Here is a 26,108-nt window from a genome sequence, read left to right on the forward strand (position 1 = left end):
GTGGTCCCAGACGAGATTCAGGTGTGGGAGCAGACACACCTGCTGGTAATCACCGAAAGGAGATAAAGGAGAGTGAGGCAACGGTCAGAATGGCAGAGAATGGCAAAGGAACGTCAGAAGGACGACAGAAGAAGGGCAGAGAATGGCAAAGGAACGTCAGAAGGGCGACAAAAGAAGGGCAGAGAATGGCAAAGGAACGTCAGAAGGACGACAAAAGAACGGCAGAGGACGGAAGTGGACGGCAGATGACAGGAGTGGCCGGTGGAGACTGTGGAGACCCGGAAGCGAGTGAAACATTGACCTGCCGTTCTACAGAACTTTGAAGCAAGGGTCTCTGACCAAACCACCCTTCATGAGGAGACCAGAACAAGAAGCTGGAAATCGCTTCTGTGTGATCGGCGCAGGAGACGCCCCACGGACGTTCAGGTTTCGGCTGGGCAAAGAAACTGAGATAAGCGGCATTTCAGTTTGAGTTTTGTTTTTGATGCCAAACTTTGTGGGTGGTCCGTACGAACCTATAAAAGAAATACTGACTTTCACGTTTTGTCTCCTGCCCTATTCTTCTTGTGTTACTTCGTGACTTTATCCGTAACACTGCAAACACAGGTTAGGAAGTAGCACGTCCAAATTGTTCCACATATGCACTTAAATATAAAATAACTCTAAAGTTATATATGGAATCCAGTGTTTCATTCTGGAACTGCAACAACACTGAATGGTTCTCTGTCTGGTCCGTGCAACACATCTCCCGGAAATGTGCGTGGAAATTTATCGTAAGCGATTTGTGTTATCCTCCAAACAAACGTAAACATGAGTGAAGGCATCGTCTGTCAGAGAGCTGACAAGTCTCAGCTCAATCTGCACGTTTGTTGTTGCTGACCTCACCGTGAAGTCCTGCAGATTGAAACCTGGTGCTACACAATGCATCCCCATTGTCCTTGGTAAAAGCTCAGTGCTGCTGTTCGAGCTGCTGCCGAGTTTAAAACGCGTTGGTACATCCAGAGAGCAGACATTTTAAGCTCTGCATTGGACTGCATGCTGCGATCTGTCATTTAACTGCTCCATGCTCAGCCTGGGATAGTCTGCAGCTTTATTTACCTGCAGGCCAGGCAGTCAGATGACTACCTGTAGAAAAGTTTGAGAAAACAGAACGTTACTTTTATTCCCCTCCAGCCCTGAAACCCGCTCGGTTTTCTGTTTCTCACTGATGTATTTCATTCCGTTTTTCTCAATCTTTCCAGCCTTTAGCTCAGCCATTCATTCTCTGGACGGGGCCACGCAGCGGAGCGACTTCGTGTCCATCCTCAGGGAGTTTGGGAACCACTACGTGCAGGAGGCGATGTACGGCTTCCAGGAGTCCTGCAACATCTGGTACCCCAATAAACAGGTCCAGAGACAGCTGTGGTTGGAGTACCAGGACATTAGTAAAGGTAGGAAGCGCTCCAAAGAATCGGACATAATAAATTAACTAATTATTGTCCCGAGCGTCAGAGGGCGTGCCTGCGTGCGTGCGTGCCTGCGTGCGTGCCTGCCTGCCTGCCTGCCTGCCTGCCTGCCTGCGTGCACGAGTGTGTGTGTGATATATGCAGTTCCTGATGCGTTCATCGTGAGCTCGCAGTCACACTCTGTCACCCTGACAGAATAATAACAGGCTGTAATAATGAGTGTTGGTCTGGACTGGATGTGACATTTCTAGAATTAGCATGGCTCTTGATTATACTTCAGCTGTCGAGCTGAGAGAAGGCCTCATATGGGATGGCTTGTTGTTGTTCTTGTTCCCTATTCCCAGGAGTCTTTGGGCCCTTTGTATCAACCTGTAGTTTTTTTTCTCTCTTCTTATGGATACTGTTTGTAGCTTGTTTTAATATTTTATATGGTCTTTAGAGTACAGTCCTTAAAAATACAAATTGGAATAATTTGGAGTTGGATATTTTCTAAGATTAAAATCTTAATTTAGCCTGATAACTAGTTGTACTAAATATATGTTTTTATAATATTTTAGTGAATATTTTAATGACTGTTTTTAATACCCCCAAAAACATCATAACATGTAGTCCAAGTGATGAATGAGTGCTTTCATGATGAAGGTCTTCTAGTTGTGTCCTTGATCAGATAACGCAGCGGCAAATCAAGTCCACTTTATTGATTTAATGTACTTAATTTTTGTTCATAAGTGTAAGATGTATACTTAAGTCTTTAAGGTCAGGTAACAAAAATGAGCAACACAATTCAAGAAATTTAATGAAGAGCAGGCGAAGCATTTGTTTATACATAACTATATTCATTAATTAAAATTTTTATAAATGCTCTCAGGCTTGTTTTGCTTCTTTTTTCCATTTACTCTAACTAATTTTGTTAAATCCAGAAAAATGTATTGGAATGCATGAAAATATGAGATAAAGTATTGCCCCAGTTTTATCAGAAATACACAAGAAGTATGATTGTACTCAGAATTCGCCATTTGAATTGTTGGCTTTATAAAATACAATGGTGCAGTTTTGTTACTTGTAATATTCTGCATGGCTGATTACCTTACATTGACCTGTGAAGTAAAGTGGGTAAGTGGTTCAAACTAGCCGAGGACCATCCACTTCTAGCAATAAAAATAGATTATATTGGCAAAAACCTGAAATTACTGTCATTTTTCTTAATCTAATCCTGGCTTCTGAGAAACATCCTGGCCTTTCGGAGGGAGTAATGAGCTCACAGGAGAGTTTGATGATCCATGTCCTCGCCCTTTGCTCCAAATACAAGATGAGCCCTGCTGCAGCAGCTCCCTCCGAATTCAGTGAGAAGCCAAGCTGATCATTTGCTGTCTCTTAACTGCAGCAAAAGTGCTGTCAGCACTCTGAATGTTTTTACATGGATGTGGCCGATATATAGAAGAAGAGGAAGATGAAGAACATGAAGAACAGGAATCCTATTACTCCAGATACTTGTGTGCATGCCTGAAACAAGCACTCTGACACAGGATCAATCAGGAAACAATAGTTTTGTGCATCAACTGTGAATTATAAAAGTCGGTGGAGCCAAACAATGGTTTATAAAGTGACTCAAGACACCAGATGTTTAGTGACCCAGGATCTTTGCAGCAACACACAGTAACGTGGACAATGCCAGACTGTGACCGGGTTATCGCTTATATTTGTGGAGAAGCTGCTGAAGCTCATTAGCTGTGGCTAGTCAGTGTGCGAATCTGTGTGTGTTTGACCATGATGCCTTGTCTGGATGATTAATAGCGCTTTCTTCTCTGTATGAGGATGTGATGCAAGTTTTCTATTGTCGGACACATGACCTCAGACCAGATGCAGCTGCTGCTGCTGTGTCCATGTGGAAGAGAAACATCAGGACAATTGCATCAAGGAAAGGTGTTTGATTAGAAAGTTTAATACCTTTAAAGGATTTTGGAAGTAGCTTTTGTTACCATGTCATAATTCTGGTAATAAAATAGCTCAGACATAAAGAGGAAAATGAAAAACTACAAGATACTTGTCCTAGCTCTGATTGGTGGTTTAAATTTAAACACAGTGGATTATTGGAAATTGTATTATGAGCACTAGATAGGGGCATCATTTTAGGGGCCCCTTTAGGGGCATCGGGGTCATTCATTTTCTGACATGGAGCCATTCATGTTGTGTTGTGTGAATTGTAAACACAGGGACTTGTGCTAATTTGAAAAAAATTTCCCTTCAACGACTTACTACCAATTCTGAAATGTTATTTTTCTACTCGTACTACACGAGAATTAAGCCCTGAAATTGTGTACTACAGTATTGTAGGATCAGTTTGAATTATCAAAGACCTATATTATGTTTTCTTTGCAAAACACTAAGAAGCTGGGCCATGGTGCCGCAGTGAAGCAGCCTCTGGCTGAAACTATTAGGCTGTAATATTTGTCATTTCCTTCAGTACCAGCATATATAGCTGCGTGTTTTTAAATATAATGTAGGTATCAAAGGCTAGCGGTTGTCTGGATCCTCAGATGCATAGACAAGGCGAAAAGAGACAGTCAACAGTTCTTTAATTATAATCATGGGCAAAAATATTCTTTCACCAAAGATTAAGTTTTTCCAAAATCACGACAGACAGACAGGCTGGCCTCACTAACAAAAGAACTACAATTCACAGCCGAACAAAAAGCAAGTGGGTAAGTGTGAAAGCTCATCCGAACTCTGGTGGTGATCAAACAAACTCTGGTCCGCTTGAAAATGTGGGTCTCGGTTCGCTTGGAAGGGAAACATGGTTCGGTTCATATGCAGTGTGGAAGCTCACCGGACCAAACACGGGACATATGTACGTAGTAACGCTATACGCAGTGCATCTAGGGTAGAGGAAGTACAGCGCGCACTCCAAACCAAAACTAGAAAACGACAATCAGAGATTGCAGACCCTCGCCTCCAATAGACTATTGGATCTTGTGAGACAGTAAACAGGGCTTCCGGATCAGAGGGGCCAAACCTGCTCTAGCTTGCTGCTCCGGAACGTACTACAAGACTCCTTCTGGACTCTTTTTCCCATCATGCCATTCGTGTCCCTCCCTCTTAAAGTGGCAGTTTACAGCACAGGCACGATTCCAGATGTAAAAATAATTCTAGAATCTGGATCCAGATCCGGATCAACGCCATTCTCTGGGAGGACCGAGCCACGGACAGAACCTTGCTTGTGTAAAATTTACAAGTTGATTGGGTTACTAGTTTTTGACTCATGCGCTCGGACAGACAGACAGACAAACAAAAGCACCCAATTGCAATACCCTCGCCTCCTCTTCGGCGAGGGTAACAAGCATGGGAGAGGGAGGGACTTCCCCTCCTGCATTGTCTAATTGACGAGCGTCCCTTTCAACCACGTGATGCTGCTCAGAAGGTTCGGTGCACTTTGGAAATCCGTGTGAAAGCAGAACCGAAACAAGTGATGAATGCTGCAGTGTTACAACTTTCAGTATTAGTTGTGAAATGTTTCAGAGCACGGAGGTGTGGACCAAGGAAAATCCTTGGTTTGTGTGTAGAAGCACAATTAGCAAAGAAAATTGCTTCATGAAATTCATGAACCCAAAAACTATTCTGGATATGTGGATCCAGAATTTATAGGGGTCAGAGATAATTGTGAAATAACAATATTAAAGAATTGCATGCAAGATAGAACGGTAGCTGAAACTGTGCTGATGCAGGTCAGTCAGTCAATCTTGGGATTATTTCTTGCAGGTGTAAGGAAATAATGGGGAAGCTGCGTTGCCTTGGTGGAGCTTTGTGCTCTCTGAACTATGTTAAGGTGATATAGAATCCATCAGAACATATTCACTGCTAATAGGCTTTATTTGTGCATCCCTAAATTCAAATGCAGTTGGCACTTAAATGTAGTCGGCGGTCAAACCAATGTCCCTCAACATAACCCATTCAGCGGCTACTTTTTTCTTATAAACTTATTTGAGTCCTCTTATAAAATGTAATTTCCAGAAGACCTCACTGAACAAAAGCATGAATGTCTCCCTGGAGAAACACAGCAGGGAAGGAAGTTTTCATACGGTGCATCAGATGCTATTAAATGGTTTAGATGAATATGCCAATTAAGACGTTCACTGTCACCAGGTCTCAATTAATTTGCTTTACTGTTTTATTTCATTTGTTATTCCTTTGACATCATCAAACTCATTTAAAGCGGTCCTAAAATAGAAATAGTCCGAACGGCATCTGAAAATGCATAAACTTCAGAGTGGGCATGGTTGTTATTGGCTGTGTTTAGTTTTCACACAGTGAACCCTCACATGGAAAATATGTGAAGCTTCATATTAATAAAATGCTTTTGATGTCTGTCCAAACACTCAAGCAGCACTGAAACATTCTATATTCTTCAAACACAACTAAAGGAGACATTTACAGAGCTTGTTAGGACGTTAGATGTCAGAGGAGATTTAAAATCCCACTTTCAGACTGGAATCTTGCACACAAGCATGAAAACAGGCATGACGTCTAAGTTCTCTTCATCAGTTTATTTCTTTTTCTGCCTTTTTTTTATCTTCTCAAACTCTAGATTACTATAACTTCCTTCCTCTTCCTCAGCACCCGTCCCCCACTAACTCAGGTGCAGTCCTTTTCCAACCTCCAGCACAGCTATGCACGCTTGTATGTGTGAGTGCAATCACCCGGCCAACAGCCAGGTCAAAATAGGTGCCTTGTTTATTCTATTAGGGCCTGCCATTTTAACACAGAAGCAGCAGAAGAGGTCTGTCTCCATGGGAGAGAGGAAGAATCAGAGCTGGGAGAAAGCGCACAAAGGACATGTGAGAAATGATTTGCTCTGACCTCTTTAGTCCCCGGCGACCAACAGACACACACCTCAGATTAAAGCTGCCTGGCCTAGCCAGAGAGACGTCTTATGCTTTGTTAAATCAGTAAATCCTGTGCAGTGAAATTGTTCCTTCATCCTTGATTTGTTGCTGCTTCATGTTAAACCCTTGCGTGATGCTCATGTTTTTGTTACACGGTGGTCAGTAGTATATTACATTATTAAGTAAAGTACTGCAACCAATTAAATGCATGCAAAACTGCTACAATAAATACACACGGAATATATGGTGGATGCATGCCATTTCACTGTTGTACATACTCCATATTAACGTGATGTGTTTAAAAGATTAAATGTGATTTCTGTGAAAGATAATCAAAATTATATAAACAAATGTTTAGTTTTTGCATTAAACCAGGGGTCGGGAACCTATGGCTCGCGCACAGATTGGGCTGACGGCCCACTTTAACCGCCATTAGGGGTGGGTGTGTCCATCTGTGTGCACGGTGGCAAGAGTGGACTTTGTTTGGCTCCACCTTAATTCCAGATTACTGGCTATTTTAATGTGTTTTTACCTGGGACCTTCTTTTGGAATAAACGTGTGAAAAAGATGGGGCCCTGCGTTTGCTTCAAGAAGGCAACACTTGCTTTTTGGTTTTTCTCTCGGCTGTGTATTATTGTTATATATATTACGTTGGGCTCCAGCCGCCCCTCGTCCTGTGTGCAGCTCCAGGTGTAAATGATAAATTCAACCATCGCACCGTCTCTGTTCTCTGCTTTCTGGGGTCCGCGCACGTTAGTCCGTAACATTCAGAGGCTTATTATACTAGTTTTATTACCTGCTTACCGCATATACTGACATTTAGTTGAATTCACGTTTAAAATATATTATATGGCTCTCACTGAAATAAATTTCCAAATATTTTGCTTTCATGGCTCTTTTAGTCAAAAAGGTTCCCGACCCCTGCATTAAACTGACCAAACTTGAATGTAGGAGGAAGCAGATGGTATGTAATGGAAATAGAAGACTATAAGAGAATGAGTGCAGAGCTGACTTTGCTGCAATCATCCTACATCTTCCATCAGTTCTGCATTCTAAAAAATGTTTCTACAATTTTATTACAATTATTCTTTCCTGAACACTTTTTCTTTTCTCTCATGCCAAATCTACTGTAGAGGTGGCAGATTAGGTCAATCACAATAGCAGTGAAGCAGAGGTGACGATAAGTTTGAAGTCATTAGACAAATGATTGACAAAGATGAAAGAGCATGGAGAGAGAGCGCGGTATCCCAAAAATGGAAAGTATGGTGAGAAACTAAGATAGGATCAGAAGAGGAGATAAATACAGACTATCAGGATTAAAGGATTCCTTTGACATAGTGGAGGAGGAACAGTGAAAAGGTGGAGAGGCGGTGAACAATGGAGCAGCTGTGATACAGAGGTTCTGAGATGGTGTGGGTGGAGATGTCTTGGCAGAGTGATAAATCTCCTGTCTTTCTTTCTCTCTGCTCAGACGATTATATGCAGACATGAAGCAGGTAGCTGCCCCTGTGATAAAATATTCTCTGCAAATGCACATTCGTATTCACAAGTCTCTGCTTCTGTGTGTGAATCTGATGAGTTTTTGTTTACAAATGAATGAATGGAGTAAATGGAATGTGCGTGATTCTGCAGAAGAATCATTTCAACTCTTTAAGTTGAGCAAAATGGGGCTACTTCTCTAGTTTAAGTAGACTTTGCAGATTAAAAAAAAGAAATTCCTGCTGCCCTGACATTAAACTTGATATTGGGCATGAGAGTGTGTATCAGCTGGCAAACGTAAGCCTGGGACTCCTAGACATCCCATTTCCACAGTATTGTCAGAAAATGCACACCAAGAGCAATGCCATGTACCCCAAATAGCAAGTAACCACCAGTCAATGTCTAGATAAGCCAATGGACACTTTCCAGCTGGCAGGAATAGATATTACAATTCCTTTCAAGAATTGGTGTGTTCTTTCTACTTTGAGGGGAAGTAGGGATCTTCAAATGGGCTTTTCCTTGCATTTCATTGACTGCATCCCAACACCCCCAAGGACTCCACAGGTGTGGTCTCTTCCACTTTCACCCCTCCAGCTTGTCCTTTTGCAGACCGGTTTGGTACCTCCCTTTTCAGCCTGGCAGCCTCTGACAGGAATCTGCCTGCTTGTCAGAAGGCTGGCCTCTCATGGCAGGCATTGCCCCTGCATGGTTGACCACGAGATCATGCCCAGTCCTGAGATTGCTTGTAACGATCTCTGGTTTAAAGATGAGTGTCTGCTAGAGATCATTGTTATTGAGAGGCAGGTCTGCTCGTACAAAGGTGTTTGAGAGTCCAGGCACTGCGGGAGAGAGGTTATGTATGTAGGTGTCCTTCCTTCCAGAGTTAATCACTTGTTGGCCAATGCTACCCTTTGATCTACGTGCTAAAGCAAAACTTTCTCTCAGCAGTTCTTCTAAAGCAAAAGCAATGCTGTTAGAAGACTGCAAGACTTGTAGCAAGCCTTAGTGGTGGTAGACTAGTGAGAGGTGTCAAGTAAAAAATATATTCAATCAATGTTAAAATATGATGATAATTGTTGAAAAATTTGGATTGTAGTGATGTATTCCATTTTGTTCTCAAATGTAATCCCAGGTCTTATGAAGTATTTTGCCAGCAGCTTTTCATTCATGTGTATTCAGTTCCACGTTTTGTACCAAAGCACGGACTTTCTTCATTTCATGGACTCCTTGAACTAATCATCAAGTGAGACAAAGCTCCTGATGCAAAGCTTTCACCTCTTATTTAATATGCACGAGTCGGTGAAGAGCAGTTGGGATTCATTATGTTCCGCAGTCGTCCTCGTGTTATTCAGCATTCACTCTTGTCCTGCAGGATCCGTTTCAGCCGAGCCACTCTCCTCCACAGGAATTTAATTCCACTTCCAGCCAGTCAAGGTCGTCCCTCAGCTAAAATCTAAACATTCTATTCCCCTTGGCGGGAGGAGTAGACGGAGGAGCAAAGAGGCAGCCAGGCTGCTCCGACATTTCACGTCCTACTTTCAGCATTTATTTTATCCGTCTCTATATTCTTCAGATTTCTCTTGCTAAAAGAGACATTTTATTTGCACATTTCGGGGGTTTTTTCTACAAGGACTGAACCTTTTATCTTTTTTTAACTATCATTCTAACTAGTCATTCACTATCAGAAATGGTGATATGAAACTTCCAATAGACATACAGGACTTATAAAGACATGATATAAAGTGTGTTAACGGTCAATTCATATGGAATTGTAATGCATTAATAATCATTTACGGCTACATTTGTAAAGATACATGATGCTTTCTGATCACGGCATGGAATGTGTGATCTATGAATGAATTATAAATGCAATTGTTTTAATTCATAATTAATTCTTACACTTTATGTGGATTAGAATGAAACTTTAATGATGCATTTGCTCGCCTTTACACATCTTGAATGGAAACAAGGACCAGTACAACTGGCTCTCCAATATTACTGACCGTGCAAGGAAAGTTACTGGCAAGTCCCAAATGCGACTTTGCGATATGTTTGACGTGTTTTACACAAGAAGGCTAAACAAGTAACTTCAGAAACCTCACGCTCGCTGCACTCTGAGTTGAAGCCGGTCCCGCCTGGCCATCGATTGAAGGCCCCTAGGGGCCTGCCAGAACCTTTAGCAGGCTTTTATTCATATGCTGTTCGGCCACTGAATACAGAATAATTGGATCAAAGAACACTTTTTAATTTATATTGGATCTGCTCTGTATCTGCTGCTGCACACCTCATGGGGCTATTATATTGTGCTCAATGTTTTCACTGATGTGCACGTGAAGAATAATCCCTTATGAGGCCATATGTTGTCTTTATTACACATAAAAAACATTGTATTATACTTTCCACCAATAATTGGATACTATGATGAAGCATGCATTAGCATGTATTTAGATCTGCTCTAATTGGCACAGTATATTGATAACCCATGAATCTATTCTAGAACACCTCGGGGTCACAAATTAGTGGACCATGGACGAAATACCGGTGGGGGGGGACTTCTATCCAGGCTGTATTTTCCATGACACACACACACACTGTAACAGCTGTAGCTTAGCATGGTAAGAATTTGTTGAACTGAAGACTCCTGCGTTGGAGTGCGATAAGTCATAATGTAAAACACGCTCCATCTGTCAAGCTCGAGTTTGTAACCTGTCGAGAGCATTCAGAAAACCCTTGAACTTTTAATTCATTGTAAACGACATGTATAATCTTAAATCGCTCTGTGTTTTTATGAGAGCAGTCATGAAGCATTATGAATGTTTCACAATGGCCCTGTAATGCTCTGTGGATATTGTCCTAAAATAGTGTTGGCATTAAATCCGTATTTAAGTCACTGCGTTACCCTGACGCGCTTAACACAGTCTTTATTGTGGCAGCTAAATCATCAAATGCAACAGACTCAAAACCTAAACAGCCTTAAGAAAAGCCCCTCCCAGACTAACTAAGTGCTGGAGGGCCAGCCAAAATGAACAAAAGCAAAGGAGTCACCACTGTCCAGTACAGGACCCGGGGAACAGGGCCCCCCCCTCTCCACCCTGACAGGAGAGGAGTCCACTAGAACCTAAACAGCAGGATGAAAACTGGAACAGATGGTCCCGCTGATCGCCCACCACCAAGGTCTCCACAACGGCAGGCCAGAACTAGGAGTCTTTATAGGTGCCGATTGTTGATCAGATTCACCTGTTGGGAAGGAGGCAGAGACAGAACTAGTGGAGGATCGGGCTGAACAGCAGGACGGGGATCATCGAATAACGACTAGTGAACAACACTCAACCAAAATAAATCGATTTTTGATCACACATTGGTAAATCCGCAGTAGTTGGGAAATCTGTTAATATTCTGTTTAATATTAAAATCTGCCGTCACCTGTGAATTAAACTCCCACCTCCAAAGGCACCGTCCCACAGTGGGCCCTAATGAGCACATGGGCCATTTATCCTGTTCATGCTGGCCCAAACTATGGTATCCATGACGACTTTTCCCAAACTTCATCTCTCCTTCCTCGTTCCCTGTCTCTTTCACTAACAGCTTACAGAAAACTCTGGTTTGCATTACCAGATCAGGAAATAAAAGTTGTTTGTTTGCTTTTGTTTCATTTCTTGTGGCCACAGCTAAAAAGGTCACTTCAACGTGAATGCCGTTTGACGAGGTTTGCTTCTTCAGACAAACATAATGACCTTTTGCTGTTTTTCACATCATCAGGTTAATGTTTTTGGAGGATCTTGATGAGGAACGCCAACGTTAGCAATGAAGTGTTATTTATTTTAAGGAGCAGTGGGTTTGTGAACTTCAAGGGTATGACGGACCCAGCCTTTCATTAGCCAGGCATTAGACCCTGTCTGCTGTGCTGGGTAATGTTCACGGTTTCCTGTGTGTGTGTGTGTGTGTGTGTGTGTGTGTGTGTGTGTGCGCGCGCGCACTCTGAAGGTATTTTCCAAACCTGCAGTGTGGCTGATTTAATGAGGACGAGTGACAGAAATATCTTTTCCATAGAGAGACAGAAAACGAGAAAGTGTTGGGGTGAAAGAGAGCGAGATATCAAGGGCAGCTAGAGAAATAACTTTAAAGTCAGTCGGGACAGCTCTGTGTCTTCTCAGATGTCTAAGAGCAGCAGCTACAGCAACCGTGGAATCAGCTGCGTCCATTTCTACTTTTAATAAAGCACCTGTTACTGAGCTTTTAGATGTTGCACACTTGTGCTTGGGATTTTCTGTCTGTCCAAGTGAAACATAGTAATAAGATTATATCCAGCGTAATTCTGATGATTACATTTTTAAAGCAAAGACCCGCAACTAATAACCAGTTTCTCCTTTCTAGACAGAAGGATTAGCAGCAGAAAGCTATGTAATACGCAGCAGAGGGAATTAGACTCTGATACCGGCAAAATAAATATGCAGTACACCCATTATAAAACCCAACCCTGCTCAGTTCCGTCCGCCTATGGATTTTGCTGCTGCAGCATCACTTGGTCCTGCATGACCAATGGCGAGAACAGAAGTTTTTTTCAGGTGTAATATAAATACTTTGGAAAGTTTCCATCTTGGTGTATGCTCCCGGATATTCCTTCAGGCTGTGCACAGCCATGGCTTTGGGAGTTTCAGAGGAAGGGCTGCACCTGCAGCACTTTGTCTTGCTCCTTGAGACATTCCTGATTCATGTTTGCTCTGCTGAAGCAAATTGTCCTTCCGGAGTTTTTTTATGCTCAATTTGTTGATCTGATGATATGGGGTTTTTTTTTATTCTGACAAATATCGTGGATTAATTTTGAAGATATCTTAATTAAATGCTCAAATTTATCCCAGTAAAAAGTCCCACGGCGTGCTTGTGACTAAGTGCCATTCATATTCATTTTAGTCGTCTCATCGTTGTCATGTTTCCAGCAGTGATTTTAACTTTCCCAACTTTTCATAGTCGGCTGAGGTTAGCATGGCTGCATTAATCTTCTGCTCTGCCAGCGTTGCCTTCAATGTCTCTTTGTTCTTTGGTCATTTGGAACTTCAGGCTTGATCTTCAAGGTGTAGTCCCGTCCTGGATGAGTCGAGTCCTCTTATTGACCATGCGAGCTTTGCTGAACTTTTAGTTTAGTTCTTATTTTTACCTTTATGAACCCCCCCTACACTGATATCAACCCACCTGCGACTGCATTACTATTTCCCACATGCCTACAAACACTGTTGTATTCTAATGCAGTAACAGTACTTTATATTTATTGTCCTCTTAAACATTGTCAGTGGTACCTGTACGCTAAATCCTAAATGAGTTTATACTGTCGAGGATTTCTATATGGAGTACACTATTATCTCTCTCCATACAATAATAATAATGATAGTAACTTTAACAGAATAATATGAGCGGGTTCCTCAAGAAGATACTGCAATGAAACTTGAACAATGACACTTATCCAGGCCCGGGTCGCGGGGGCAGCAGCCCAAGCAGGGAAGCCCAGACTTCCCTCTCCCCGGCCACTTCCTCTAGCTCTTCCAGGGGGATCCCGAGGCGTTCCCAGGCCAGCCGAGAGACATAGTCTGTCCAGCGTGTCCTTGGTCTTCCCCGTGGTCTCCTACCGGTGGGACATGCCCTAGATGCCCAAGCCACCTCATCTGGTTCCTCTCAACGCGGAGGAGGAGCGGCTCTACTCTGAGCTCCTCCCGGATGACTGAGCTTCTCCCCCTTATCTCTATGGGAGAGCCCAGCCACTCTACGGATGAAGCTCATTTCAGCCGCCTGTACCCGTGATCTTGTTCTTTCGGTCACTACCCGAGGCTCACGACCGCAGGTGAGGGTAGGAACGAAGGTCGACCGGTAAATGGAGAGCTTTGCCTTTCGGCTCAGCTCCCTCTTCACCATGAGCATCTGTGCAGAGCCCATATGTTGGGCAAGAAAATCCGTGATGCAGTGAATCCGCGGTATAACGAAGGACTGTACCAAGAGGGCAGAAATTCAAACTTTATTTATATATGAAACGATGTCAGTGTTGCCGTAGATTGGAAATCAATGAATGAAGGCGTGCAGCTACAGGAGGAGCCAAATAGAACGATTTTGTTCATTTTAATGAACTTAATTAATTCCTGTTCTCTGGATTAGAATGTACTGTGTGCATCTGTGCCTTTGTTTGCAGTGTTGCATTAAATAAATCCAGAATGTACGGATGAGTCACAATGTGTGCCTCGGTTTGCGGGGTTGTCTCCAGCTCCACTTTTCTTTTCTGTTTTTGTGTATCTCTGTGGTCCTGCTACTTCGATTATCAAACTCAAATGGCAGCTCACCCACTCAGAAGCTATACAATTCCTTTCTAGATCAGTTTGTTGTGGTTGACGACACAAAAAATGGTGACTATGGATTGATTTTAAAGTTGTTTCCACAAGCCGAATGAGTCATAAATGGCTCGTTAAACAGCAGGCGTGCCGATACCTGCTTAACATCGCTTGACACCAGTCGGCCTTACGTTTGGCTTCAAGCTAAGGATAAAGTGCCTTTTATGCGTGTAGAATTCATGCTTGCATGACAAACAGTGATGCCTTTAGTGCATTTGCTTTCCATTCGTTAAAATAGAAATTCACGAGTAAATTACTTTGTAACAACGTGAATTCAGCGTTTTCAGTGATGCTCTCTTTCTTTCAAAATGCAGAATGTTAAGTTACACACATTAAAGGCAGCAGACAGAGGATTGGGAATGTTTTTAAATTATATTATGAGCATAAATTTCACCAGATGGAAGCTTATCAGAGTTTAACAACACTTTCCACTTCATTTCAAGGATAGGAGAATTTGATTGTTTTGGGCATGAAGTTTGTAACCGCAGAAAGTGAAACATTTCACGACAACTATAACAGTTTGATTTGTACATTTTAGATTTGCATTTAGTGGAAAAACATGTATATATTTTTATTTATTTTACATAGAATATGTTTTTGCCTGATTGAAAACTTTGCACTGTGCTGATAGTTTGGTAGTCTTTGTATTTTCCATCTCATGTTTGTATTACGTGAGTATTTTTTGATCGCTGTAATGTTTGTGTACATTCTTTGTTGGTATGATTCTTCTTGATTATGAAATAACAATTAATCTAAAATGTATATCCTACATTTGGTGCTGGTCATTTTTTGTTTTGTTTTTTGTTTTTCTGGTTTTAGCTGAGTCAGCAGATGAACAAAAGGAGACCTTTTAATTTTATCTGTTCACTGGACAAAGGACAGATACTCTAACTTTGTGATCCTGTGTTTGTAACGAGACTCCTGTGGCTCTTTAAAGGTTTTGATTACCGTTCACGTGTTTTTGCTGAAGACTGAGAAGGTCTTGGATGGGAAATTGCTGAAGTTATAGAATGTAATATAATGGATGAGACACGTGGAAACATGAGATAGTCGGCTATGATGGTGTGTGTGTGAGTGAGAGCGAGAGAGAGAGAGAGATTTCTTTAGGCGTTTCCATCCTCCGCCCTCTTTGCTCTCGTTTCTCTATTTTCTTCTACATGAGAATAAATCTAAACTTGACCACCACAACATTTTCCTGTTTCAGCTATAACACGGGCAGATTTTTATGCATTGGCAAAAACGGAACAGTTTGTGATTGTGTTTAGGTGGATGAACGGATGAGGGGCATGAGATTCCACACACAGACGCACACACACACACTGTTTTATCCCATCTCAAGCTGCCAAAGATGAGCTGAGGCAAAGGCAGGTGTGTGCTTCTGCACCAGATGGAATTGACGAGGAAACTGTCCATGATTAACACAAACATTCTACAAATGTGAAGAGCACATGGCTTCTTTGTATCGTCGACATGAGTCTCCCTTGGCATTTCCACCATCATCCCTGTGATGGATGAAGGAAAGACAGTTTCTCATCACGTACTAATAATAGATCTGCAGCTGCAGATGAAGAACTTCTACAATCATTCTGTCTTTGCATCTTGTAAAATCACAGTGACACCTCATCTTCTCTGATCTTTGGCTTGTAATACATGATTGACTGTTTTTATTTTCCACAATTATCCTAATATACAGTGGGTCAGCTCCACTCATTTATGTGGTCAACAAGAGTGTACATGTATCTTACTGCATATCAGTCAGTATTTCTGCACTGACCCAACATTGAGACCGTTTTTAAATTGCAGTAGTAACTTTAGCATGTTAGACATATCATTTAGTTTAGTTAACGTTCTGTGGATGGCATTTTTTTGCCTAATTTTTAAAACAATGAGTTACGAGATTATAAGATTCTTTGAGAAAATCAGAATGTAACTGAGACCACTCTGTGCACTGCATTATCCCGAAGTTGAAGGTAAAATGATAAGAAGCGGATAAATCTGCATTCAACCAAGCACAAAATCATTCCTCTCACTTATCAGTACTCTGCGGAGGGTCGCTGGTTCAGCATATGGAAGCCGAACGTCTTGATTAGCATAACTCAGCACGCTCCAGGGCCTGTGCTGAGGCCGTGTTTTCTCTATAGAGCGTATGCAGAATTCTGTTAGCTCATCCTTAACACACTTAAGCTCGCAGGGAGAAAAAGCCCAAAGCTCGTCAGTGGGATCCAGTGATAATAAAATCTGTTTTTCTTTACAGCCGTTAGATTTTAGCCTCATACGACCCCCACCCATTCTGCTTTGTCATTAGAGCAAACAGGTCACAAACTCGTACCTGAACGCTGTTTCATGGAGTATCGCTCTTGTGACATCAGGATATGTGGTTTTACCTGGGTCTTACAAAAACGTAGTATAAAACAATATTGCTAATCCTCACCACATGGAGCCCTTAAAAAGAATGAAATACCTGCGCTGTGTCATTTGCACACACACACACACACACCATGGCAGTCATCTCTGGCTCAGTGTTGTTCTGGCTCATCTTTAATTATCTTTAATTATTTCCTCTTAATTTAGATGCGTTCGCCATCCCCAGCTGAATTCTGCTTAGTATTTGGATTTTGCAGGAAATCAACTGTAGCCGGATTCATTTTGAACCGAATGCAGGAACTTCAGATATTCCACGCGACCGTTACCGTCGCACACACACACACACACACACACACACAACAAAGTACACTCGTTAAATACCAGTGGAGTGGCGCTACTAAATCGCCCCCTACCGGCCAGAACCACAACATCACCCTCACTGAGAGGCAGACTGAGCCCCAACGGCTTGAATGAGAGCGCTGTACCTGGGGGGCCCTCAAGCAAATCCCTTTCCAGTGGAGTTGTGAATATTAAATCCTGTATAAGCTGCGACCTTGCTGCCTCCTCCCGGTTGCTGTTTCAGTCTGTTTATTTTCATGTCTAATTACCGCTGCAGAATGTAATGAGATTGGCAGTCACTCCATTCTACTGTTTTGTTAAATTATGTCTGAAGAAGAGGAGGGAGACGGGGGGCCACACATTGGTCTGATGAAGAGGCCATTTGACGAGCAAGGGCTTTTTATTTTCATGCAGCACCCTCCTGTCTCGAGCACAAGCTGGTTCTGGGGGGGGATTCTAAACTGACACATTTAATTTGTGAAATAAGGCAATTTCCTCTTGCGGCATGCATATCTGTATCAGTTTTAACTTTATCTAAAAATGTAGTTTCTGAATCATGACTTTAAAATTTAAATTAAGTCAACATTGTGGTAATTGATGCTTGATGGAAATGCAGCCACATCTTGAGGCTGTTTAGTCACATAGTTCAATGGAGAAGAACAAAAGCATGTACATGATATACAGATCTACACGCATTATGTGTAGTCCTTTTCAGCTTGTTGAATTGTTGCGCAGAACCTCTAGTCCAAAAAACCCCACAATGCTTTCATTATGTCCGGTAAGAAAAACAAGTCTTTGGTTTCTCTGTTCGGTTTCGCTCGTCTGCTTTTCTGGCCCCATGACTTATGAGAATCGAGTCAAGGTGTCAGCAGCTTTTCAATCTCTTTTAGATACAAGCTGAATCCCAACCAGCGATCTGGCCTTGGACAGACTATTCACAGAGACGGCAGCCTGGGTGTGTGTGTGTGTATAGGGGAGTCAGTGTGGGGTGGGTTTTGATTGGGTTTGAACTTGTGTTTTGTTGCTGTCGGCCTTTGCTGCCATCACTACCAATCTAAAGACAAGCTCGGGCTTGCAGCTGTTTAAACACATATCAGAATTTGGTCTGAACCAAACTCGTCTACAATGCAGTCTTGTTTCCCCGATGAAGCTTGGGAAGATAATTGGAGGGAGCGTGGCAAAGTTCCCGAGAAGAAGACAGGAGAGTTGGCTCTGAATCACGCTGCGGTACAATTTATTCCTTTGTTTTGTTTGTGCAACATCAACTTTCAGTGTAAACAGCAGCTGTCATCGCTGACAAATAGCTCTGTGGTATTACTGCCATGAACGGAGAACCGACACACACAAAAATGAAATTCCTCTCGTCAGCTTGTTTTCGCTGTCCTTGTTTCAAAATGCACATTCATCACAGGCTTGATTTTTTTTTGTATTTCCAAGAAACGTTTTAAAATCCAAACTCATTCTCTTAATGAAGCGAAAGCCTTTCACACAAGCAATAGTTACACAACGCTGCGTTGCGTTTGCAAAAGGTGAGTTGGCATTCTGCAAGGAAACGAGGTGTGATGTAGAACACAGCAGCATTGCCTCGGTTCTCATATTTCATGTAGCATCAAGCAGCACTTCTTAAACAATGAAGAACAAAAGCACAATCATTTAGGTGTCTACTTGACACAGTTTGGTGGCTAAGGAGTTCTCATGCTCCCTTTATCCAAGGTATGAAGACACGTTCTGGATATTTTGCTCCTTGTAGCGCCACGTTATGTAATAGCACCAAATGTAATACATGTTCACATCATGTAATAACACCGCATTTTGGAATAACTTGCCGCGTGCTACATATTGCACCGGTAATTACAAAATCCAGATGTTAAACTATTTTTTTTATGAAGAAAATAGAATAATTTGGTGTTATGTAATGAACCACCAAAATGGCATATATGCTGCATTAACACAAATGGACGTGGAATAAAGTTTTTTTCTCTTCTATATTTATTTTAGTCTTTTTTTCTGCTTTCTAATCTCATATTTGTTTAACATATTCCAGATGTGTGTGTGCATCCTGACTTTACAGTGCACTGCTAATGTTTGCGTCTGTAACATGCATTTAGTGCACTTTTTGTCCATGAACTTTCACACACACTCTATTATTATAATAAACAGTTAGATTTTAATAAGTTTTGACTGATGAAACAACTTGTTGGTTATTAAAACGAATTCTCAGGAGTATGTGGAATACTCCAGAGGCGCAGGTCTATATGACTCCTCTGGTTTGTTTGACAGACTTCTGGCTACTTGATAGTTCTGAGGGTTTCTGTGCAACAATAACAACTGCGGCATACATATTTCATCCTCATCCTTGCCACCAGCTGAATTGTGATGAGTAGTTGATGCCCAGGTTCAGCTACACTGTGAAGATCAACTCTATTCAAGAAAAGGGCCTGTGGATCTCACTGGACTCGGGGGCTCATGGAGGCAACCTGAGCTGAGCACACGTCTATGTTGACTCACGTTAGCTGCCAGCATGGTGACGTGCACCGTGGACTACAGCTTCCATCCTGTTATTGTCTGTCTTTACTTCTTTTTGCCAAACTGAACTCTGTTTTTAATGTGCCAGTGTCGACAGTTGCTGCTGGATAACGGTGAAATGTCGGGGTTATCAGACACCCCGACTCTTTTAGAACCTCAGTCATCCCCACTCTGTATTACTGTGTGTATTTTACGTCATTTGGTCATCAACTGCAATAACATACGATTGTTTTGTATTCCTTCTCATGTGGAACCCTGTGTCGTCCGCCTCACCCTTCATCCCTGTCAGTTTGGGTGAATCTTTGTAAATCTGTATGTGCAGTTCATTATTGCCTTTGTCTACCACAGTACAGTGCGAGAAGTCTCGTAATACCAGGAAATTCTTCATTTGATTTGCACAGCATTTTATATTTCACTGCTCTTTCTGATTACATCAAATATTTTGCTTCACGAGATGCAACTTCCTGTCATGATAGCAGATGGTGTGCAAGCTAGAGTCCGAGTGCTTATAAGCAGCAGAAGGACTTGAAATGCCAGCCTTGAATGCCAGTTGACTGTCACACCAGTCACTGGGACAACAGACTGTCACTAACAGATCACCAAACTTTGACATGAATCCCATTCCCATGAGACTGGGAATGTGATCATGAAAGGACTGTACTGACATTGCCACGTTGGGACAATCATGTCGTTGGGTTTGGGACCTGCTTTGCCCTTGACTGTCTTTCAGCCACTCAAACACGTCCACGGATGTGAGTGTTGATGGCCATTTAACACGTCGCCCTAAGCCTTCACGCTAACATTGTACGGTTCATTTTATAATGACAGTAAGAAACAACTCGTTATTGCACGTTTCATACACGCTATGTATTTTCTTTACACCCTACTATGGGCCCCTCTAAACGATCCCCACACACATACCGTACATATACATTACGTAGGACGGCATAGGGTGAAGGTGCTAGAGCAGTTAGGGAAGGTCGGTGCCTTGCTCAAGGGCAGCTTGGCAATGCCATGGAGGTAGACTGGCCTCTTTGTCAACCTTTCCAACCCACAAGTCATCCTTTGATGGTTAATATAACTACTGAGTCGATAAATTATGTCAAAAGGTCTAAACCTTTACGCTGCATGACGTCAATCAGCGGTCAGGGTCAAGACGCCAAAGACTGGAGATGTGCTTTTGTTAAATTAAAGTATAAATAATCTAAAATATTTACAATTTGTCATGAAAAGGGTCGACTTCTGAACTGTCTTCGACGCTTCTTCTTTTAAGAGGAAGCACATGATCTTCAAGAAACTTTGGTAAAACTAGCTCAAAACTATCCCCATTCAGGACTGACTATTCTGTGGATAATAAAGTAAGCACCCGGTTTCACAGATTCAAACTTCCTCCAAGTACATCAAACATTTGAATTGTCAAATAGTCTGTCAGAGTAACATGGAGACACATGCCTTGTGCTCGTTCACCCCATCCTGCCTATTAACTAGTATGATTAATTGCCTTCTCGCCCCATCGTGCCAGCCTCTGAATCACAGCTACAGGACCGCACATTGGATAAATGCTGGAAGAGGATAGATGGGAATTTCAATGAGCAGAGCTTCAAGCTGCCAGCCACACTACCATCATGTTATCCTGATGAGAGAAATGAAAATGAGATGCAGAAGAGTACAAATCAGAATAACATTGCCTGAACAGCAACTGTGAAAATTCAGCTGCGAATTTGTAGGTGAGCAGAGACGAGATGCTTAATTCCTTTTTTGTTAAAGAGCACAAGGCAATGTTCATATTTTAGGATTCTATCCCAGGCGCTCATGTTAACCTTTGTCTCTTCCTCTGTTCTTGCCTGCCACTGTGTGATATTAAAACTATGTGCACTGTAATACAATTTGCATGAATAAACAGAGTGCAGATCCGCTGTGTGACGACCTATGAAAACGCTGGAGGCAACACAATATGCAATATGAGGAGGAAGCCAGAGGGCGTTCAGTGTTGAGTAATGAAGCTCCATCGTCAGGCATGTAAATATTCAGGGATTAATATTTGATGTATCTCCATACAATACATGAAATAAGACTGAGTAAAACAATGGGCTTGTAAGGCAAGGTCGGTACGATTCTGATCCATATTATTATACATGCTAAGAAACACATTTAAAACAACAAAGCAGGCTAATATATCAGATTTAAATCTTGTTCCATGTTTAAATGAGACCTTGGTTTTGTCATATCGATAAGAAGAAAACCAAAATAACTAAGAACGGCACATAAGCAAGAATACTTTTGACTAGATAAAAACTACGAGCAGTCAACACAGCTACATAGATAACGCAAATGAGCAAAGTTTTATAAAGTAAATAACCAAAGCTTGCCATTTTTGCCATGCTTCATACATATAACTCTTATTTGCAGACATGCTTGAGCACTTTTTATTTTCATATCTAGGTGAGTAAAGATGCTCACCTCATGTCCATTCTTTAAAAGCACATGAAGCGTCTGTGTCTAACTCTGGTTGACCGGAGACGTCTGATATTATCTAAGCCTTCCAGATGGCAGATGTTTAAATGTTTAATGAGAGAGGAGGAAATACTAAAGAATGATCTGCATGAGCCACTGACTGAGGTTTTTCACAGCGCAGTCAATGTTGTAAAACACTGGATCTGCATGCCATCCAACGAGCACCAGATAATTTCAGCTCTTAGGAAAAAATCATTTTCGTCCCTTACCAGGAAAGGTCAACCAAAATGACACCGGCGCGCACACAAGCGTTCCCAGTTCCAAATTTGCAAACGCATTCAACTATGAAAGGAACCTTGTTGACTCATATGCAATCCATTTTTACTTACAGGTAGTTTAGTTTTTATAAACCAATGTTGGTTTTTGATTCTGTCACAGTAATGGCATTATTAGGATTGTTAGGAGTATTACTATTGTCACTACTTATGTACATTATTATTAGAGTATGTTTGCTATCTGTAGATTGGTTTATTTAAAAATAAGATTCACACAGTATATTTTGACAAAAAAATGATAGTAGGATGTAAGAAAGTGCTCAGGGAATTTGATGTGCTGGATATTTTTTTTTTCACATTCTTGCATTTGACATTTTCCCAATTACTGGAAACCACTGCAGCAATTTTCACCAAATGTAGGCCAGGATAACTAAACAAGCATGATTAGGATTGTTCGGGCGTGGCGGAGGTGTGCACACTACTGAGTGCCGTTCTAGGTGCGTATATAAATTTCAAGCCTGTCACATTGCAGTTTAGAATAAACAACAAGGAAGAGCTGCATCTTGTCCAATGTTCTACACTGCCAAACAGACCAAATCTGACTGCATCCAGAAACTCAGACATAAATGAACTTCGTGAAGTTTGAATTTAATGTTTTAATCATCCCAGAGTAACCTTAAAATAGCTGGTGGCCTTTATTATTGGCCAACTAGCTGTGCCTTTTTGCGATATTAATCCTTTCACAGGTCAGAGCATCAAATTCCTTCAGGAATCCCATTCCTTTCTTGAAGTTCCCCAAATTCCCTTTTCCCGTCATTTTATCCATCCTTGCCTCTAATTGTCTTCACAATCTGAATACATTTGCATATGCTTTACTGCATTGACTTTATGTTGAGCATAGTCAGAATGTATTATGAAGCTCCTGCAGAGCTTTCTTCCTAAACACAAGCAGCTGCCATTGATTCGTTTTCCAGCCTTAATTCCTCAGCACCCTGCCCCCCACCCCAACCCCATTTGTCTGTATACTGCCTCTCTCCCAATTTCTTCAGTCCACATTTGCATATCCCAGGTGTATCTTTTACCCTGATACATACTGTATGCAACAAAGGCGGAGTCTACCTGAGTAGGAGAGAGGCGGTGCTAATGTTTTGCTTCATGTGTGAGTTATTTTGGATTTATTCTTTTGAGCTCTGCATCCTAGATCCAAAAAAAGGCAGCAGTAATACTACTGAAAAGGAAAAGAGGAAAGCAGTGAGAACAACTGTTAGACTAAAGAAGGAAAGAATAGTCAAATGAGAAAACGGCGTCCGTGCCTGGGATCTCGCTGCAGGACGGGATGGAGAAATCAACGATTTAGACTTTACTATAGAAAACTGAGCTAAAGAGAAAGAAAAGTAATAAAAGCCAGGAGGAAAGTTACCCGGTCATTTTATGGAGGAGGACTCCCTTTCAAAGGAATAACCCTCCCCCTCCCTTCTGTCCCTCCCCCTTCCTCCCAACACCGCAGCCAGAACGGGATATAAATGATGCAGAATTGTGAACTTGTATTATGCTTTTGGTTTTCATACTACAGTATTTACACTGTCATATGTTTTCTGTTTAGATACACGTAGTCTCATATTAATATAACTGTAGGCATGTAAATGGGCATTTATCTGGTGTGTAGGAACGGAGTCATCGCGTTTACATTATTTATTATGGAAAATATAGTTTTGGTTTTTGAACAGTATTCAGGAACAAATTTTGTTCTAGAACCGACGTTCCACTGTATTGCAGGAGAATGCAGGAAATGAGAGAAACTTAAAGGAAAGAAAAGATGGTGAAAGGAAGGGAGAGAAAGTGAGAATCAAGGAGAGGAAAACAGAAAACTATAAGTGGAGGCAAGTAAAATAAATTAGTGGAGGGAGCAGTGACTCTGAAACCAGAAGTAGGCCAGTGGAAATTTCAGGGAAATTGATTAGAATTCCAACAGATACTGTGGGCTGCAGGGGGGGGGGGGATTCATATTTATCAGAAAAAGTATTCCGGTGGCTGGCACACCCAAAGGCTGTGAAAAAAGGAGAAAAGAGACAGAAACAGCAGGACAGAAACAGCGGGACAGACATCCGGACGATTAGAGAGAGGAAAGGATGAGCGGTGGAGAGAGACAGAGGATGGCAGGAGAGTGAGTGATGCAGAGAGAATGCTGGCGCTGAGGGCGGAGCTTGTTGAACCCATCCACAGGCTGCACCCTGGATCAATCCATTATTACCAACACTGATGTCCTTTATATCTCTTACATATTTGACTCATTATATTGTGGTCACAATGTGTAATTCCTGCTTCCAGAGTTCAGAGTGTCTCATTTATCATACCAGTGGCCAGTGGTATTTGTGTTTTCTGCTTGACAGTGAAATACATTTTGTTTTGTTTGCTTTTTTTTGGGGGGGGGGGCATTGAATGAAATTGGTTTGTCTTTGTGCCCGCATCACGCTTCTGATAAAACTGGCAGTTGGAACCCAAAAGCACGACGGGACAGTAGACAGATGCAAAATCGAAGTTTGAATTAATAATAATAATAATACATTTATTTTTATTTTTTTATTTAAATTCAAAGCAGAGTTCAGAAAACCAGGTAATCAGTCCAAACAAACCTGAGGAGGAGCAGGCAACAGGGAGAGTCCCAGGATCAGGCAGACTCAGTACAAGGCATTCAGGAAGGGAACAGGTATGTTGAAAAGCAGAATGAATGCTAGCAACCTGGCAGGCCAGTGAGGGCTGAGCAGAGAATATGTAGGATGGCGACTGATTAATGGCTAGGAGGTGGCTGACGAAACACGGGTGGTTCATGGCTTGGGTGCTGGAGGGTTCAAGTCCAGCTCAAGTCCAAGTCTGGAGCTGTCAGTTCACCTCCTGAGCACTGCTGAGGTGCTCTTTAGCAAGGCACTGAACCCCACAAACTGTATGTGTGTGCCCTTGTGCATCCAGAGGAACCCACCTCTCAGCTCCATAAATAGAAAAGAGACAAAGAAAAAAGTTAAAGTCTACAAACTCTGACAGATTTTTGGTTTTCCAGGATCACCAAACTGCTGCAATTCTAATTTAACATGTATTTTTAAAAAAACCTAATTTAGCTATCCTCTTGTCTTTTTTTCATGGTAATTCAGACTTAATTATCAGATGAAGCTGCTAAAATTAATTTGACTGTATGATGTACAGTTTTTCTGTCGTGCTAAATGTGTACATTTCAGTGTGTGTAATGGCAATGGTCAAGGCTGCAGAGTTGTCATGACTACCTCGTGATAACATGAAAGAGAAAGGGAAAAAACACTTTATAACGGTAGTGGGCATTGATGTAATTTTAGTATGTATGTGAAGTGTATGAATTTATAACAGTAAAAGGCAACATACATAATTTTACATGCGATTCCTTCCCTTTCATTGGGGGAATCTTGAGTGGCACTGTGCTGGCTTCCTGGTCATGTCTAAGTCAAATGACTTTGAATCTTGATCACCAGCGTGTGACAGAAAATAATCAGAGTGAAATTATCAAAAGTCAATCACACCAAAAGAGGAGTGGAAGACACTCCACATTGTGTGACTGGGAGATCTGCGTCCCTCTAAACCTTGAAGCCAGTGATGATCATGTAACTCCTTGTCCGTCTTTGTCCTTACACACCCCTCTGACCTTCTGCATCTCTATTAGTTTAAGTGCCAAATGTCCAGGAGTCGGCGTTCCCATCTGCTAGAAGCTCATGTCAGCCTCTCGGCTTTGTTTGGCAGTGGAAGAGCATGCTGCCCATGTACAGGACTGCACATTTGCACCTTGCACTGTGCTTCTCCTTGTTTTAGTCTTGTGTATCGTCATGCCAAAGGTTCATGTTTATTTGTGAGTCCCCCCTCAGTATCTGTGTATGTTCATCGAACACAACCCAGTATGTGAGGCTGATTATATCGTTTCACCTCAGTGACAGAGCCTTGAAGGATCGCTAGAGA

General features: G+C 41.9%; 1 protein-coding gene across 1 annotated transcript in view; it reads left to right on the forward strand.

Moving 5' to 3' along the window:
- Positions 1 to 26,108, forward strand: part of astn1 (astrotactin 1) — a 212,818-nt gene that overhangs the window by 133,309 nt on the left and 53,401 nt on the right. Inside the window, exon 17 of the mRNA XM_068748822.1 lies at positions 1,242 to 1,430. Within this exon, the coding sequence (XP_068604923.1) occupies positions 1,242 to 1,430 (189 nt within the window). The remainder of the gene's footprint in view (positions 1 to 1,241; positions 1,431 to 26,108) is intronic.

The sequence above is a fragment of the Brachionichthys hirsutus genome, chromosome 15 (genome assembly GCF_040956055.1).
Source record: "Brachionichthys hirsutus isolate HB-005 chromosome 15, CSIRO-AGI_Bhir_v1, whole genome shotgun sequence".
Classification (NCBI taxonomy): Eukaryota; Metazoa; Chordata; class Actinopteri; order Lophiiformes; family Brachionichthyidae; genus Brachionichthys; species Brachionichthys hirsutus.